At 39.6% G+C, this 18,905-nt stretch overlaps 1 protein-coding gene across 1 annotated transcript in view; it reads right to left on the minus strand.

Moving 5' to 3' along the window:
- Positions 1 to 11,853, minus strand: part of LOC137281130 (putative leucine-rich repeat-containing protein DDB_G0290503) — a 48,077-nt gene extending 36,224 nt beyond the window's left edge. The window contains exons 1-2 of the mRNA XM_067812259.1: positions 11,654 to 11,853; positions 8,928 to 9,579 (exon numbers count right to left, since the gene is read on the minus strand). Coding sequence (XP_067668360.1) covers positions 8,928 to 9,189 — 262 coding nt within the window. The 5' untranslated portion in view covers positions 9,190 to 9,579; positions 11,654 to 11,853. The remainder of the gene's footprint in view (positions 1 to 8,927; positions 9,580 to 11,653) is intronic.
- Between the last annotated feature and the right edge of the window lie 7,052 nt (positions 11,854 to 18,905).

The following is an 18,905-nucleotide window of genomic DNA, read 5'->3' on the forward strand; positions in this document are numbered from 1 at the left end:
CGGGTCAAACAGCGAATGGGACTTCTCCCAGGAAACGCTGCGTAGTCGAACCCAGCAAGAACTTTCCAGAGAGTACGGAAAAAACTGCAGCCTTCTGCATTACCCAGATTGTCAGAAGGGTTGTGCTCCCGGTGGAGAACCCGGGCACTCTCCTTATCTGCGCCAAGAGATCAGGAGCTACCAACCCAAGGGCACCGAGAACAATGGGGAGCCTGACGACAGTGTACATGTTATCCAAGCGAGACATTTCAAAGGCGAGGACCGCATATTATCAGTCCTTACCTGAATCTTGCCAATCACATCACAAAAGACACATCACACAAGATAATACATGTATACCGAAAGCTAACTTGGTGATATCAGTGCCATTGTAAACAAAGGACAGTAAATACTTAGAGAATAACCCACAAAGTACGAGTGATTACGGGAAACATGTCCCAAGTGAAATTATTGTTCACTGTCTCGCAAGGGACTTGAACATTAATTTCACGAGGGACATATTTCCCATAATCACTCTTACTTCGTGTGTTATTTATTACCCATTCTGCAATTAAACTGAGAAACCAGCACTTCTGAACTCCATGTCGCATCTTGCAATGTATTTACAACGTAATCAGCTGGTTTGTATTACTGCGCGGATAAAACCAAACTGCATACGAGCCGCAATATAGTTCTGTAGAAAACGGTATGAAACACAACACATTTCATTAGTTTCCAAAATTCGTTTGGTGGCGATTTATTAACCACATCACCTTGTAAAGATTCAGTTTAACTCTAACGAATAGAATCGCATGTTAATATTTAGTCATAGATCGCATATGAGCAATCTATATCGACTCGTGTCAAATGGATGACTGTGGTGGGATACAAAAGAGCGAAAACATGTCATTTTTTTGGAACGTTAACTATTGCAACCGTAAACATCTTCAAGGGAACAATAAAACTCGGGTAAGGTGAACCTGTTTCTAAGAAGACGGTTCACAATTATCAAAGTTAGTCACCATTTTGCGGAAACGCACAGTGCCCTAGGTTTGGCTCGCGTCAGTGTCCTTGTCAGGAACGATAACTCTACAGTAACTTCGTCCGTGTCCGAGTCGACAACGGGCAAAATACGCCTTTTGGGGGCAGGTGGACGTCTGAAAGAAGAATCATTTCAAACATAGAAGTTGAAAACTCCACCGTAAATTGGACGAGGAAAGAGAGTATGAAGAACATGGATGTCATGTGAAACTGAATTCATTTGAGACATGACTGACGGGGACTGATTTTCGACTGAGACTTCGATGGATTATTTAGACAAGGGAGAGACAGACCTGTGTCACGTGGAGTAGTATCACAGTTGGAAGACAGGAGTCTGTTGATGTTTTGGTTTTGATTTTCATTCATTGTGGAGTAACTGTTGATCGATTGAACGTTTTTTGTGCCCGGACACTTGCATACTCTGGTGAGCTGGAACACCTTGGTCAGACAGAGTTTGAATCATACGTTTCCTAGCGCTATGGTTTGTCAACCGTTTGTCATTAGAAGGCCCTGCTTTACTTGCCATTGTTTACATGAGAGATCCCAATTTATTTCTGCCGACCGCTTGACGTTTAGGCCAAATATTCTCGGTTCGTACCCCAAGCTGGGTGTTTGTAGCCAAATAGAAAGGATGGTCATCGCTTGAGACGTTTAGTGGTCTCAAGTCACTGTACGACTTGTAAACAGCGACAGGACAACACGGATCCCCTGGTTGTGCCCATGCTTTAGGAGCAAGATCACGAGTCTGGTCACCCTGACGGGTTTTTGACTGCCGGTCAATATACTGGAAATATTCTAAATCAGCTTTTAGTGTTACATCACCCCACTGCATACGCCAGTGCGGGTTCGCAGATCTGAAGCCAAAATAAATCGTGCTGTTCCACCATAATGTGTTTAAAATGGAATCTTGCGTGGTAATGCCTAGTTGGCCACATTCACTGAGTTTCTGTAATTCAGTGTCGGATACAGGATCAGCACGGAATTGTTAGGTTTCGTTTACCTTGTTTTTTAATGACTTGAGTTTAGATTTCAAAACCTCTCTCAGTTTCATGAAATGCACTGATTCAGCTAACACATGCGAGTACCCTTGATGCTTTAAATAGCGTTCAACGCTACCCTGTATTCCCCGAACGGAAGACGGTTCATACTCCGAACCATCCGATTTCCTTGCAGCTATGAAAAATTGTTTCCGGCAACACTTTTAAGTCTGTACCTTGCAACTTCCATTTCCCCACATTCGGTGTTTATAACGTACACATGGAAGGCATTTAGTGGTTGTGTTATTCTTATTACACGTCCAGTGATGTCTCCGTCCACTTTGACCAGGTCATTGAATCGATTGGCGTTAACTAGGTAGCCATGTTTGTTTACAAGAGGCGATGTTATCAGTTATAAACATATTTTTATTACAAAACATGTTTTAAATCGATGACGCTGTGTTGTTAATGAAGCAAAGCATTAAACGATATCAAAATCGAAATCTGGTGTGTTGTTTTTGTTCTGTTTTAAAATCTCGAATCAGTGAGATTACAGCACGTTCTATTAATCAAGGAATCGATGAAATATTGAATATAAATGAATAGGAATATGTATGAACGTAGCAGTGTGAAAGTAGTTTCGTCATCCAATGAAAATGTACAAAATTACGATTGACCGAGAATAACTAAATTGCACAATGTGCAAATATCAAAAAGATATTACACGGGATCTCCTCGCCCGTATAGGTGAGTGAGTGAGTGAGTGAGTTAATATTTTACGTCACATCGGCAATATCTCAGCCATATCGTGACGAGAACATTTAAATTAAATATATACATGTGGAAAAATCTGTCAACGAAGGACAGTAAAACAACTAGAATATCACAATTTTAATTAAAACTAGTATGGAAAGTTAAAACTAATATCACTATTTAGACAAAACAATATAAAAACAGACTATAGATCGCCAACAACTGAAGGTAGATCACCACACTAGGGACCATGGGGACTTACAGTACCTTTGCTACCTACATGGACCCCAGTTGGATTTACATCATCCCCTCAGCTGCTGGCGATTGTACGAAAGTTTAGCCAAAATTAAAAGAACATGAATAATACGATTAAAAACCTGGTAGACCTAAATTTACTGTGAATGTTTGTGGACTTACGTACCCTCTCAGGAGGACAATAATTTTACAATACTTCAACCCCCTTTGAGGGTACATCGTCGTAGTATGACCTCTTCAAATCTGGACTGACAACCCAAGTGGGTATAACCAATGTAAGGTTTTATCTCATGTAATTTATTTATACCCACTTGGGTGTCCCACTTCTTTTGCATCAGATCACGGATATAAGATCTAATGGTGGTTTTGTAATCACTGTAGGGAATAAGAAGCGGTGTCACAGATTTGTTGAGTGCTGCCTTGGCAGCAAGATCGGCCATTGTGTTACCAGAAATGCCTATGTGGCTGGGTAACCAACAGAAGACGATGTCGTATTGGCCAGTAGCAAGATTATTATACATTTCAATAATATCAATAACAAAAGTGGATGTTTACATGACAAACTTTTAATCGCCTGAAGACATGAAAAAGAATCTGAATAGATTATATATTGTTTACGTTTAGGGTGTCTTTGAATATATTTAAGAGCTGTGAATATGGCGTTAGCTTCAGCTGTAAAAATAGAACTATTATCTGGTAATCTAGAAGATATTGTTCTGGATCCAATGACAGTGGCACAAGCCACTGCGCCACCATCCTTGGACCCATCTGTAAATAAGGATATATAATTGTTATATTTATGTTTTAATTGATTATATTCTTGTTTATACTGTAATTCATTCGTTTCTGATTTTTTAAAAGTCGTTAATGTTAGGTCAACTTGTGGCCTAACCAACTGCCAAGGAGGAGAAGAAAGAAGACGGAAAGGAGCTATGTTTTCCAGCTCAATGCTGGCAGCAGAAATAAGTGGTTTTATTCTTAAACCAAGAGGCGGAACAAGAGAAGATTTCTTTTTGTATAAATCCTCATACAGGGGATTGAAAACACAGTTATATGCAGGGTTTGACTCATTTGAATATAGTTTTGTTACATACTGTAAAGCTAATTTTATACGTTGCTGCTCAAGAGATGGTTCATCAGCCTCGACACACAGGCTGTCAACAGGTGAAGTTCGAAAGGAGCCAAGACAAAGTCTTAGACCTTGATGATGGACTGAATCTAATAGTTTTAAGTTGCTTTTGCAGGCTCCACCATAGACAATGGAGCCATAATCGAGTTTCGAACGCACGAGAGATCGATATAGACGGAGAAGGGTAGCTTGATCCCCTCCCCATTTAGAATTTGAAACCACTTTCAACAAGTCAAGTGCTTTCAGGCATTTAGTTTTAAGTGATTTAATATGAGGTAAAAACGTTAAGTGTGAGTCAAAAATGAGACCCAAGAATTTGGCTTCCTTCACAACTTTAATTGGTGTGCCATCTAGAGACAGATCAGGGTCTTTATGTGGTTTGTATTTACGACAAAAATGTATGCAGTTAGTTTTGGATTTCGAAAATTTAAAGCCGTTTTCAAGACACCATTTATTTATCTTGTTTAAACACAACTGCAATTGTCGTTCAATGGTATGCATATTTTTACCACGACAAGAAATATTAAAATCATCCACAAATAACGATCCATCAATTGAATCGTTTAAAACTTTTGATAAACTGTTGATCTCGATGCTAAAAAGTGTGACAGACAAAATACTGCCTTGTGGAACACCCTGATCCTGATTGTAATGATCAGACAGGGTAGACTCCACACGGACCTGAAATTGTCTGTTATTTAAAAAGTTGGCAATAAATTCAGGCAAACGACCTCGCAACCCGAAGTCATGTAAATCTCTTAAAATGCCATATTTCCAAGTAGTGTCATATGCCTTCTCAAGATCAAAAAAGATAGACACAGCGTGCTGGTTGTTTATTAGTGCGTTTTTAACAAATGATTCCAGTCGCACGAAGTGATCAACAGTACTTCTGTTTTTACGGAAACCACATTGTATATCTGTTATGAGATTATTTGTTTCCAAGTACCAAACAAGTCGATTATTTATCATGCGTTCCATGGTCTTGCAAACACAGCTAGTTAATGAAATCGGACGATAATTGGATGGATCCGTATGATCACGTCCAGGTTTAGGTATTGGTACTACTATTGCATCACGCCATGAGGGAGGAAAGTCACCCGATGTCCAAATATCATCAAAAATATTCAGGAGAGTTTCTAGGCAGGATTCTGGTAAATGTTTCAGGAGTTGATAATGTATGTTATCAGCTCCTGTAGCAGTGTCATGAGCTTGATCAGGAGTAGTATGGAGTTCATGAATAGAAAAAGTTTCATTATAATCTTCCCCATTATCAGAATTGAAATTAATAGTTTTCTTTTCTTGTTGTTTTTGATATTGCTGGGATTTTGATACATAATTTGAAGAGGAAGAATGTTTAGCAAGGGTTTCACCTAGTTTATTAGCAATATCTGATTTATCAGTAAGCAATTGATCTCCCTGTTTAAGACGATGGACACTAGATTTAGTACCTTTACCTTTAATTTTCTGGACCATGTTCCATACCTTGGACATGGGTGTCCGAGAATTTATTTTGGATACATAATTTTGCCAAGATTGACGTTTGTTCTGTTTAAAAGTATGCCGTGCTGTAGCATTTAAAATCTTAAATTTATTTAAATTATGCACCATAGGATGGCGACGGAAATAATGTTCTGCTTTTTTCCTTGCCTTCCTAGCTTGTTTGCACTCATCGTTGAACCATGGTTTTCTTATGTGTGGAACTACAGAGGACTTTGGTATACATTCATCAGCTATGGAATTCAGTTCATCAGAAAAGCATTTAATAGCGTCGGGAACGTCAATAAAACTTTCCAGTGTAAGTTTCTCCGTACACAGTGTTTCATATAAAGCCCAGTTAGCCTTTTTAAAATTTCGTCTTGATGATGGAGGAACATCGGATGGAGTTACAGCTTTTAATATAGTAGGAAAATGGTCACTTCCACAGAGGTCATCGTGGACTGACCATTCGAATTCATTTAGTAGTTCTGAATTTGTCAATGACAAGTCAAGAGCAGAATAAGTCCCTCTCCCAGGGTGTAAATATGTGTTGGAACCATCATTACAAATACATAAATCATTGTCAGAACAAAAGTCCTCCAACACCTTACCTTTAGTGTTTATATTTACACTACCCCAGAGTGGGTTGTGCCCATTTAAATCTCCCATTACAATACAGGGCTTCGGGAGTTGGTCATAGGGAGCTTGCAGATCAGTTTTGGCAAACGTCGAAGACGGCGAAATATAGAGCGAGCATAGCGTAAACGCTACATGTAAAGTAATTCTCACAGCAACAGCCTGCATATTAGTATTTAGTGAAACAGGGCTTTGAATAACGTTTTGTCTGACTAGAATGGATGATCCGCCAGTGGCCTTATCACCCGGAGGGGAAAAACAATGATATGCATTAAAATGACGAAGGTCAAATATATCTGTTTGTTTTAAATATGTCTCTTGGAGACATAACGCTGAAGGTGTAAAATCTTGGACTAATAGCTGTAATTCATGTAAATTAGTCCTCAATCCTCTGCAGTTCCACTGTACAATGTTATTAGAATAAACTATCTTTTGGGGGGATTTATTGGTGATCTACCCCGCACTCTTTTGGAGGGCGACAAGTTATGTGCCCTAGAATGGACGTTTTCAGGAACGTCCATGTCCTCGAGAGACCCATATTTGTTAAACAATTGTATTTTGTTCTGTGACCCTTTAGGGGCTCTGCCACTTTTTCATAGGATCTGGACTGTTAGGTTTAGTTTTAACAGTTTCTGAAGATTTTGGAGTTGATTGAGAAGACGCATGATCAGAGGATGCTACTGATTGGATTTGGGACGAATGTGACTCTGGCGTTTGAGTAGATATTGCAGGTGAAAAAATCAGAGGAGCTTCTGATGTTATCCAAGTCAAGTCAGTTTGACAGCTTGCGGTTGATTTTGTACTTGCTTCCGACGATGTTTTAGTAATGGAAGCATAGCTTTCTTTAGGTTCAGAACTTTGGACCAGTTTTTTGGCATCTGCAAAACTAATGTTTCGGGTGAATTTTAGTTTGTTGATCTCCATGTGATACTTCCAGACAGGACATTCTTTGGAAAACGATGAATGGGCACGAGTGCAGTTCGTACATTTCTTAACGTTACTGTCACAATCTTCCGTTGTATGTGTCTTTTCACCACAGTGAGCACAAACAACAGACAATGTGCAGTTATTAACCCCATGGCCGAACTTTTGGCATTTGAAACATCGAAGAGGATTTGGAATGTACATTTCAACGTTGATGTTACAGTATCCTGCTTTCAATGATTTTGGAACATTTGGAGAAGAGAAAGAAAACAAATATGTATTTGTGTTGACAGTAGCATCATTTCTACGGGTTGTAAAACGTTTGACAAAAAGGACAGCTTGCTCCTTCATCTCTGAGGCGATTTCAAGTTCTGACATGTCAGCAAACAAACGTCCACGGTCCTTGACAATTCCTTTGCTCTTGTTAAGTGTTTTGTGAGCCGAGATCGTAACTGGAATACCGACAAAAGATTTAGTACTCATAAGATTGGTGGCTTGCTGTCTTTTTGCACACTCAACCAGAAGGGCACCGGAACGTAATCGCCTAATGTTTTTAACATCACCAGCGATGCCTTGTATACCTTTAGCTACGGCAAAAGGATTCAACTTTAAAGGGGTCTTGTCAACAGTCTCAACAACAAGAAAACGTGGCCAGTAATCAATTGAGTTGGGCAGTCTGTGGTCAGTTTCAATGGGATCAGTATCAAGTTGACGTTTGCTCTTTTTTTGAGGGGTTTCGTAAGCCATGTTTAGTTAGTTAGATTTCATCATCTGAGCTCCCCACCCACCACGGAGTATCACAAGGACAATGCTGAATGCAAGTGGGTCTCCGACTTGCAGCACCAAGAATACTCAGATGATATACTCTAGCGGAAGAATTAAAAATAACTAATCCACCAGATTGGCCCATGAGCCATCGCCTTCTGGCATAAGACTCTAGGCAAAGTTCATACGATCATAATTCAGAATAAAAAAGTTACAAATCAACAGTAGTGCCAAGACCGAATTTCAAAACAATTCCAAATATCAAAATTGTGCAATGACACAGACACAGTCCATGCACAGGGCTTGGTGAAGTAAGGGCCGAAGTGGTGTGTTGGGCAAATGGAACGCAGTTAAAAGCCCAACTGCCCTCAACCACCAGGATCCCGTCCTCCACCGACACGGGACGCAACCCACGGCCAACAGGTTGCCCAATTTAGTCGCCTCTTACGACAAGCAGTGGGGTGCTGTGGACACATTCTGTCCCGGGTCCACACGGGAGAAGAGCACTTAGCCTTACCCAGCACCCACCACGAGGAGGTGGCTCTTCATGGGTGCCATGCCCTTATGGGCAATAATAAGTCATCACACCTTTACATTTATAACTGGCATGTCACCTTGAAACGGTACATTTAAAACTAGCATGTCACCTTGAAACTGCATGTGTGATGTGTGAGCCATAGATCGCCTGCAGCTGAAGGAATGTCCCCACACTGAATGCCAAGGAGTCTTATTGTTCACTTATACGGGTAGGTATAAATAATTGTAATTGTAAAGAAAGACGTAGGTCTGTAAGTGAACAGACTAGCACTGTCATACACTGATGAAACAAGTTAATGAATCTCTTTCTGTTTTCCCAATGCATAAATAGAGTTCCTGCTGCTGTAAACTCTTGTGGGAATACTAGAGGAAACAATAACTTGGTCTGTTGTAATAAATGATGTGAGTTTCCTTTAAAACCTATTTGTATCATTCATACGTGTCTATAGCCTTACCATCCTTGTCCAGATGTCTCTTTACATTCGGCTGGATATGGTGTAGGATGGCACAAAAGGTCCTATAGTCCTCAACATCCTTCCTCCGCAGGATATCCAAGAGGGTGTTACATTGTTTATAGCGTGTGTCTCCTGCACGACAGGCTTCTATTTCCGCGTCCGTGAATACTCCTTCTTGGAAAAGGTGGTCCAGGAGACCTATCACGTTAAGGTGGTCCCTCAGATACACATGGTTTCTCCGCAGAGTATCCTTATGACTCATTTTGGCGTCAAAAGATCCTCCTTATTAATCTGTGATCCAAAATGTGGTTCTATTCATTTATGCAAAACAGGCACCGGCAAGAAAGGTGCAGAGTTCCAAAGTTCCCTTGTTCTTTGATGCAGTTGGTTTTGGTATAATATATCCGTCAAGCAACATTCCTTTAGCCCTTCGTTCTGACCTGTGATCCAAAAGGTGGTGCTAGTCATTTATGTAAAACAGACACCGGGAAGAAATGTGGAGTTCTATGGAGAAACACATTTTCTTTGCTTTTTGTACACTGTACACTGCAACATTCCTTTGGTATCTTCCATACGACATGCTCATCATGGTTGATAATTCATCAGCCCATACTGATTACATCCATTCAAGATGACGCTCTGGTGCAGCAACCTGCACAATAAATGAGAAGTCATAACAACATGCTGAAGATCAAGATCATGATTGCTTTCAAGGAATATAAAACATCAGTGGAAAATAATGCCAGATTTCGCCTATCATCATAAATATATTCCATATAGTGTAAAGAGCAAAGCGGAACTAAGATAGACAAATGTACATTAAGAGTTCACAGGAGGGTAGGATATTTTACATGGAAGACTGTGCTTTGTTCATGATGGTATTACGTATCTATACACACTTATTGTTTACAGTTAAAACACTGGGTTTTTAACAACGGGTTAGGATACAAATGTATATGTTTTCCGATGGTGTTTGAAGAAAAGGACAGATAAAAATGTAATGGAACTGAAACATCACACGTGTCTTATAATAGACTGCCAAAACATTGTTATATGATGCTCAAGTCCGTAGATGATGTTGGCCGAAATACTTGGGCAACTTGCGTCAGACATATTTTATTTTTACGTATGGCTTTGGCTATGCATGGATCAGTCAGGATGTTGGTAATATTGATTACTTCATATTCTTGTTTAAGCAGAGACTGTCAGGTAATCTTAAACAATGTTGGTTCACTTCTGTCCAAAACTCTAATAAATGTTTTTATTACTCCCTATTCAAGACGCTCTTAAATGTGGAAAGGTATTTAAATTCTGATATTCCTTTACATCTAAGACCTGCATTATCGTAATTTTAATTTAGCAGTTGAAACTGGAAGATACAATAAAGTTAATTACAATGAGACATTATGTTTATCTTGTAAATTGAATAACAAAAATGTTGTTGAAGGTGAATTTCATGTACTCCTGAAGTGTGAACGCTTTTCGGATTAAAGAGTAAGATATATTCAGAAATATTTGACTGATTTTAATCCAAATGCCAATTTTATTAATGTTGTGAAAACAAGTAATGACTATGTTATAAAATATATTAGTATGTTTCTGTATTAAGTACTTCAGCGCACTAGAAACGCTTCTTTTAAAGACCATGTGCACTAAATTCAACATCATATGCAAATGACTGTATGATGGGCCTGTGGCTTTTACTGAATAAATTTGTCTGTCTGTCTGTCTATTGTTTACAGTTAAACAAATCTTTAAATGCTCAAACACTGGGTTTTCAACAACGGTTTAGGATATATGTTTTCCGATGGTGTTTGAAGAAAAGGGCAGATAAAAATTTAATGGAACTGAAACATCACACGTGTCGCAGAGGTGACACATTCTAAATTCTAGTGGAGTTTTGTGTCATGTGCATACTTCTTCAGATAAACGATGGCAAGAAGGTCTAAACAAGAGGCCATCAGAGCCAGTGTGAAAAGCATATGAATGGATCGCTAAAAAGCAGTGATGACGTGGTGATAAAGTGCCTCTGACGTGGCATTATCACCCCTATTTCTGAATCTGTCACAGTTTAAAATAAATCAAACACATTGTAAAACATGAACCAGTAGATAGTTCCATACAGTAATAAAACCCTGGGTTCCTATTTTATTCGTGTGTTTACATCAAGCACATGGTGTTTAGATCAAGCATATGGTGTTTAGTTTGCTGTTTGGGGAGTATTTCTGATTGTTAAATAGTTGTGTAACATGGTGCTAGTGTCTTGATTGTTATATTTGTTCAGTGATTGAGACAGGTACTTCTGCATACTGGGAAACCGGTCTTGAAGTGACCGTCTTGTTTTGTGTGTATCGGACGCAACACAATGGTCTACACCCATCCACACGTACAGACTGTCGAACCTAACGGAGCATGAAACGGCAACTTGGAAGGTTTTCTCACATACGTGTAACCCCTTGGGATATGAATAACCGAAACGTTAGTCTTGATTTCATTGCAGAACATTTTAATGTGAAATGTAGTACAGCATTTCTAGGAGTTAGGAACTGTGGGAGGTTACATGAGGTCGAATGGCAGGTTGACAGGTTGAGTACACACCAACACCTTGTGTAGGCAGTTAATCATAATCTTAGTGATTGAGTTATGACCGCGCTATACAAACACCCAGAAAAAGTGCTTGTAAATCGACAATTGTGTCTTGCAGATATATTTACAGTCCAACTCACATGAATCCAGAAAAGTCCCAGATGAAGGAGAAGACAGTTGTTGTTTGATACAAGGCAAATGAAATCGCTCCTCCTTTGCACAAACGACGTAGTGTTTGTTTCTCTGAAATTTAAATGCACGACTCAATCCTGTTTGACAGTCGTCATTAACCTAGCTAAATTGCTATACGTCCTCCTTGTCTGTATTGCGCCGTCATTATATTTTACTTCCCGGTGTATATAGACTAGGGCGAGTAAAATATGCATTCGATACGTGCAGTTGTGGGAAATTGGGGTCACGCGTACCCATCATTAAAAGGACTCGTAAAGAAAGAAACTGCATAAAGCTGTATCAAAATAACCTCATCAGATAGAGGAAAATGGCTGTGCATAAGAAGATATCTGCTATGTTAGCCTGTGGTAGTGAGGTTGCCCAGTGGATAAAACGTTCGCAGGTCACACTGGTTCGATTCCCTACATGGGTACACCGTGTACCCCATTTCCAGTGTTTCTCGCTGGAATATACAGTGGAAGCTGTCTAAACCGGCACTCACTGGGACTGAAGGGATAACACGATTTAGACAGTGTGCCAGATTGTACACCTAATGATGAATGTACAAGCCAGGCGAGGGACTGAGATTATATGCCGAACGTTGACAACTTGTCGGATTGGACACAGATGACGGTTTTGACAGCCTCCAGGAATATTGCAAAAGCTGCGAAACTCACTCAAACATAATCAACCCCTCATATCTGTATCATGTATGTTCGAAAGCATGTGCCATATTTTGAAATTTATGACTCCGATACCCTTTGAAACTGCCACTGTTAACACACATGCAATGCGATTATTAGGCGATTAGTTGACATAATACATTAGAGTGGATGAGTGGGTGGGTCGGTGGGTGGGTAGGTGAATTTACAATGCTCAAGCAACATCACGTCGGGAGATACCCGAAATGGGCTTCACACACTGCACCCATGTGGGGAATCGAACCTATGTCTTCAGCATGACGAGCGAACACTCTAACAAGTAGACCATATCCCTGCTCCCCATTCATTGAAAACATATAGAACACAGTTTGGGAGCATAATTTTGCCTTTCCAAAACATGATGTGTTCAATAGATAATAAAATCTTTAAACATGAAATCATACTTTAAGTAATTTAGGATTAAGACGTACTCATTCGTTTAGCGACGTCCATTCATTTATTTATCATATACTGCCAAATGCCTCAATGCTGATATCCTATCACATAAACCTATTATTTATTACAGATTTATGCACAGGTGTTTGAGCAAGCTGGCGTCTATTTTGTTATGTTGAGATTTCTTAAAAGTGGTTTTATATGAGACCAACTTTATCGGACTAATGTATACTATGCGTGACTTTTGAGTTTGAGATAAATTTTAAGAGTATTGTCTGAAACATGTCATGCGGATAGGACTGTACTGATCTCACATGTGTATACAACATGTTCCACGCATAACAGCGCTTCGTTGCGTGATTACACAGATGGTTACGTTTCGAAACACCCCTAACTTCCTGATACACTTATTCAATACAAAGTTCAAATTGAAGGGTGACCCTGACATGTTATTAACGCCATACGTTATAGTTGTCTCTGGGTTTACGCCGCACTCACCAGCATTCCACCTATATGACGGCGCTCTGTACATAATCGAGTCTGGACCAGACAATCCAGTGATCAACAGCATGAACATCGATTTGCGTAACTGGAATACGAGGACGTATGTGAACCAAGTTCGTGAGTCTGGCCACCCGATCCGGTTAGTCACCTCTTACAACAAACATGGGGTGCTGAAGATCAGTTCTAACCTGGATCTTCACGGTAAGGCTTATTTCCTGCTTAAAAGCTGTAACAGTTCATCATGGCTGCATCATTAGAGCGTCTTAGTAAAGCTTTGAAAACGTTTTATGGAGCGCAATTGAATACATCAGTCAGTCTGGTGCTATTCCCTAGTTGGACTTGTATGATATGTCTATTATTTGTTTTGGTTCGTATATTGTTGATTTTCCTTGTGGCAAAGTTTGCAATTGCATGTGTTTTTGGGGTGGACCTTTCACGAACACCTGTCATCATTCCTATGACCGTGGATTCGAACCCACGTTTACGTAGGGTATGTTTCTAGGTTCGTCTGCACCATGCGCCGGTCGTGGATTTCATTAACTTGTAGACGCCAAACACCTGTGTCAGTTGTGCGTGTCCTCCCACATCTAAAAATGTTTTGTTTGCTTATTGCCTTGCACAGCACTGTGCAAAACGCCAGCTAGTTTCTGAGTGTAAATTAATCGAGCATAACCATAGAAATACGCAATTGGGCCACAGTGGCATGTGTCAGCGAGCCCGACCACCCGATCCCGTCAGTCGTCTGCCATCCATCACTTCACTGGATGAGTTAGACCGCCTTGTAGAATACTACAATGTCAAGGAGTTCCCACTGTGTGGGAAAAAGATATTTCAGTCGCAAGCTGAACACTTGATACACAATCTGGAGTTACCAAAAGACACGGGTGTTCATTAAGACCAATCTAACGCAGAGATAGATGACTTGTTGAGTGAAGTGGATTCAACATCATCAAGAAATTAAAACGCCAACATTATCATGCATGTCCTATATGCTCCAAACAACATGCGTGGGATCTTAACTTGTCCGGCCATAAGTGAAAAAAACCCCAACAACAACAACAACAAAAAAAAAAAACATTGAGGAGAAGATCTCAAGCAGCAACAACTGCAGCACCAACAGTAACAGCAGCCTGATTTTACGATGGCCTCCAACCCAGGGGTCCCTTTCACAAAACTCTCGTAAGCCTAAGGTCTCGTAACTTTTCTCGTAGCATTCCTACTTCCTATGTTATGGTAGAGGAGGTACGAATGCTACGAGAAAAGTTACGAGATCTTAGGCTTACGAGAGCTTTGTGAAAGGGGCCCCAGGTATTCACAGATATATCCTCAAGTAACTCACTCAGTCGGTTATATACTTCCGACACTTTTATTCAAGGACTGAACACGTGTTTGTCCCGGTTACGGATGCAACAAAAGTAGTAAATCATGTACCCACTTTGCCTGACTATGTCACATGTTAGAAAATGTGGTATTCGTATATTTGGACTTGATTCACAGCATTCAAGAACACTATTTCCCTTTCCTATTCGATAGGCTGAGTGAGTGAGTGAGTGAGTTAACATTTAACGTCACATCGGCAGTATTGCAGCCATATCGTGACGAGAGCATTCTTAAAAAGGAATCTATGTATATCATAAAAACCTGTCAACGAAGGACAGTAAAACAACTAGAATATCACAATAAGAAATAAAACTAGCGTGAAAAGTTAAAACTAATATTCCTATTCAGACAAAACAATATAAAAACAGGCTATATAGATCACCAACAACTGAAGGTAGATCACCATACTAGGGGCCATGGGGACGTACAGTACTTCTGCTACCTGCATGGTCCCTAGCTGGATTTACATCATCCCCTCAGCTGCTGGTGATTGTATGCAAAATTGCCAGAAATTAAAATGACACATATTCTACGGCTAAGACAAAATGGAAGATCAAATTTGACTTCAAATGTTTTGGGACTTACGTACCCTCTCAGGAGGACAATAATTTTACAGTGCTTTAACCCCCCTCGAGGATACAGCCACTAACACTCTAAGTTACTAATTCAAACTTCCAAGCATAAAATATTTTTCTATTTACAATTCATTTAGCAAATCTAATTCTTTTAAAAATGAAATAATTAAATGAGAGCTAACAGAATTAAAAAGATCCTTCAAAATTCGTGTATTAAAATATTTATCCCTTGTGATGGAATATTCAACACAGTCAAGCAGGACATGCTTGACTGTGATTCTTTCATCACAAGGGATGCAAAACGGAGGATCTTCACCTTTTAATAGATGCTCGTGAGTATACCTCGTATGGCCAATGCGACATCGTCGCATAATGACCTCCTCAAATCTGGACTGACAACCCAAGTAAGTATAACCGATATAAGGTTTTATTTCATGTAATTTATTTATACCTACTTGAGTGTCCCACCTCTTCTGCATCAGATCACGGATATACGTTCTAATGCAAGCTTTGTAATCTGAATATGGAAGAAGAAGTGGTGTCACAGATTTGGTGAGTGCTGCCTTGGCAGCAAGATCGGCCATCACATTCCCAGAAATACCTACGTGACTGGGTAACCAACAAAAGACGATGTCGTATTGGCCAGTAGCAAGAGTATTATACAGTTCCATAATTTCTATTAAAAGTGGATGTTTACAGGAAACATTTTTAATAGCTTGAAGGCAAGAAAGAGAGTCGGAATATATTATATACTGTTTACGTTTCGGGTGTCTTTGGATATATTTAAGAGCTGTTAATATGGCGTTAGCTTCTGCTGTAAAAATAGAACTATTATCTGGTAATCTAGAACATATTGTTCTGGATCCAATGACAGTAGCACAAGCAGCTGCACCACCGTCCTTGGACCCATCTGTAAATAAGGATTTGTAATTGTTATATGTATGTTTCAATTGATTATATTCTTGTTTATACTGTAATTCATTGGTTTCTGATTTTTTAAATGTAGTTAATGTTAGGTCAACCTGTGGCCTGACCAACTGCCAAGGGGGAGAGGAAAGAAGACGGAAAGGAGCTATATTGTTCAGCTCAATACCAGCAGCAGCAATAAACGGCTTTATTCTGAGCCCAAGAGGTGGAAGAAGAGAAGACTTTTTGCTATACAAATCCCCATAAAGAGGATTGAAGACACAGTTATATGCAGGGTTAGATTCGTTAGAGTATAGTTTTGTGATATATTGTAAAGATAATTTGATACGGCGTTGTGCAAGAGATGCTTCATCGGCCTCAACGTAAAGACTGTCAATAGGTGAAGTTCTGAAGGACCCAAGACAAAGTCTTAGACCTTGGTGATGGACAGGATCAAGAAGTTTAAGATTGCTTTTGCAGGCTCCACCATAGACGATGAAGCCATAATCAAGTTTAGAACGAACGAGTGATCGATACAGGTGGAGAAGAGTAGCTTGATCCCCTCCCCATTTTGAACTTGAAACCACTTTCAACAAGTCAAGAGCTTTCAGGCATTTAGTTTTAAGTGATTTAATATGTGGTAAAAACGTTAAATGTGAATCAAAGATTAAATCCAAGAATTTGGCTTCCTTCACAACTTTAATGGGCGTCCCATCTAGAGACAGTTCAGGGTCTTTATGTGGTTTGTATTTACGACAGAAATGTATGCAGTTAGTTTTCGATTTAGAAAATTTAAAACCGTTTTCAAGACACCATTTATTAATCTTGTTTAAACACAACTGCAATTGCCGTTCAATGGTATGCATATTTTTACCACGACAAGAAATATTAAAATCATCCACAAATAACGATCCATCAATTGAATCGTTTAAAACTTTTGATAAACTGTTGATCTTGATGCTAAAAAGAGTGACAGACAAAATATTGCCTTGTGGAACACCCTGATCCTGACTGTAATGATCAGACAGGGTATACCCCACACGGACCTGGAATTGTCTGTTATTTAAAAAGTTGGCAATAAATTCAGGCAAACGACCTCGCAAACTGAAGTCATGTAAATCTCGTAAAATGTCATATTTCCAAGTAGTGTCATATGCTTTTTCAAGATCAAAAAAGATAGACACAGCGTGTTGTTTGTTAATTAGTGCGTTTTTCACAAATGATTCTAAACGCACTTTGTCAATGACAAGTCAAGAGCAGAATAGGTCCCTGTCCCAGGATGTAAATATGTGCTGGAACTATCATTATAAATACATAAATCATTGTCAGAACAAAAGTCCTCCAACAACTTACCTTTAGTGTTTGTAGTTACACTACCCCAGAGTGGGTTGTGGCCATTTAAATCTCCCATTATGATACAGGGCTTCGGGAGCTGATCATATAGAGCTTGAAGATCAGTTCTGGCAAACGTCGAAGACGGAGAAATATAAAGAGAGCATAGCGTAAACGCTACATGTAACGTGATTCTCACAGCAACAGCCTGCATATTAGTATTAAGTGAAACAGGGCTTTGAATAACGTTTTGTTTGACTAGAATGGATGATCCGCCAGTGGCCCGATCACCCGGAGGTGCAAAACAATGATACGCATTAAACTGACGAAATTTAAATGTATCTGTTTGTTTTAAATATGTCTCTCGGAGACATGTCGCTGAAGGTATAAAATCTTGGACTAATAGCTGTAATTCATATAAATTAGTCCCCAATCCTCTGCAGTTCCACTGTACAATATTACTGGAATAAACTATCTTTTGGGGGGATTTATTGGGGATCTACCCCGCAGTCTTTTGGAGGGCGACAAGCTATGTGCCCTAGAATGGACGTTTTCAGAAACGTCCATGTCCTCAAGAGACCCGTATTTATTGAACAATTGAATTTTGTTCTGTGACCCTTTTGGAGCTCTGCCACTTTGTTGTTTTGAAGCATCAGGCTTTGGCTTCGATTTATTTTTCACCGTTTGTTGACTATCAGCTGTGGATTGTGACTTTGAGTGTGACTGAGATGATGATTTGTGATCAGAAGAAGACTTTGATGTACTAGGAAGTGATTCCTCAGTCTGTGATGATATAGCTGGGTACAAAAGCTGTGGAGAATCGCAATTTACTCAAGTCAAGGTAGTTTGGCAGCCTGTGGTTGATGTAGTGTTAGATTTAGATCCCGATGATGTTTTTGCTACTGTAGCATAAGGTTGTGGAAGATCAGATCTCTTTACCAGTTTTTTGGCCTCGGAAAAAGAGATATTTTGAGTAAATTTGATTTTATTGATTTCCATTTGCTCTTTCCAAATAGGACATTGCTTAGAAAATGAAGAATGGTCGCCTGAGCAATTGGTGTATTTTTTATAATCACTGTCACAATCTTCTGTTGTGTGTGTCTTCTCGCCACAGTGAGCACACACAACAGACAATGTGCAAGTATTCACGCCATGTCCATATTTCTGGCATTTAAAACACCTGAGCGGGTTGGGGATGTAGGTATCAACTTGTATGTTACAATAGCCTGCCTTCACTGATTTAGGAGCATTTGGACATGAAAAAGTAAACAGATAGGTATTAGTTTGAAATGTTTCATTGTTTTTTCGGGTTGAAAAGCGCTTCACATACAGCACACCTTGATCTTTCATTTCTGATCCTATGTCAATTTCGGACATATCAGCAAACAATCGATCACGATCTCTGATGATACCTTTACTAGTATTCA

Source organism: Haliotis asinina, chromosome 4, assembly GCF_037392515.1.
Source record: "Haliotis asinina isolate JCU_RB_2024 chromosome 4, JCU_Hal_asi_v2, whole genome shotgun sequence".
Taxonomy (NCBI): Eukaryota; Metazoa; Mollusca; class Gastropoda; order Lepetellida; family Haliotidae; genus Haliotis; species Haliotis asinina.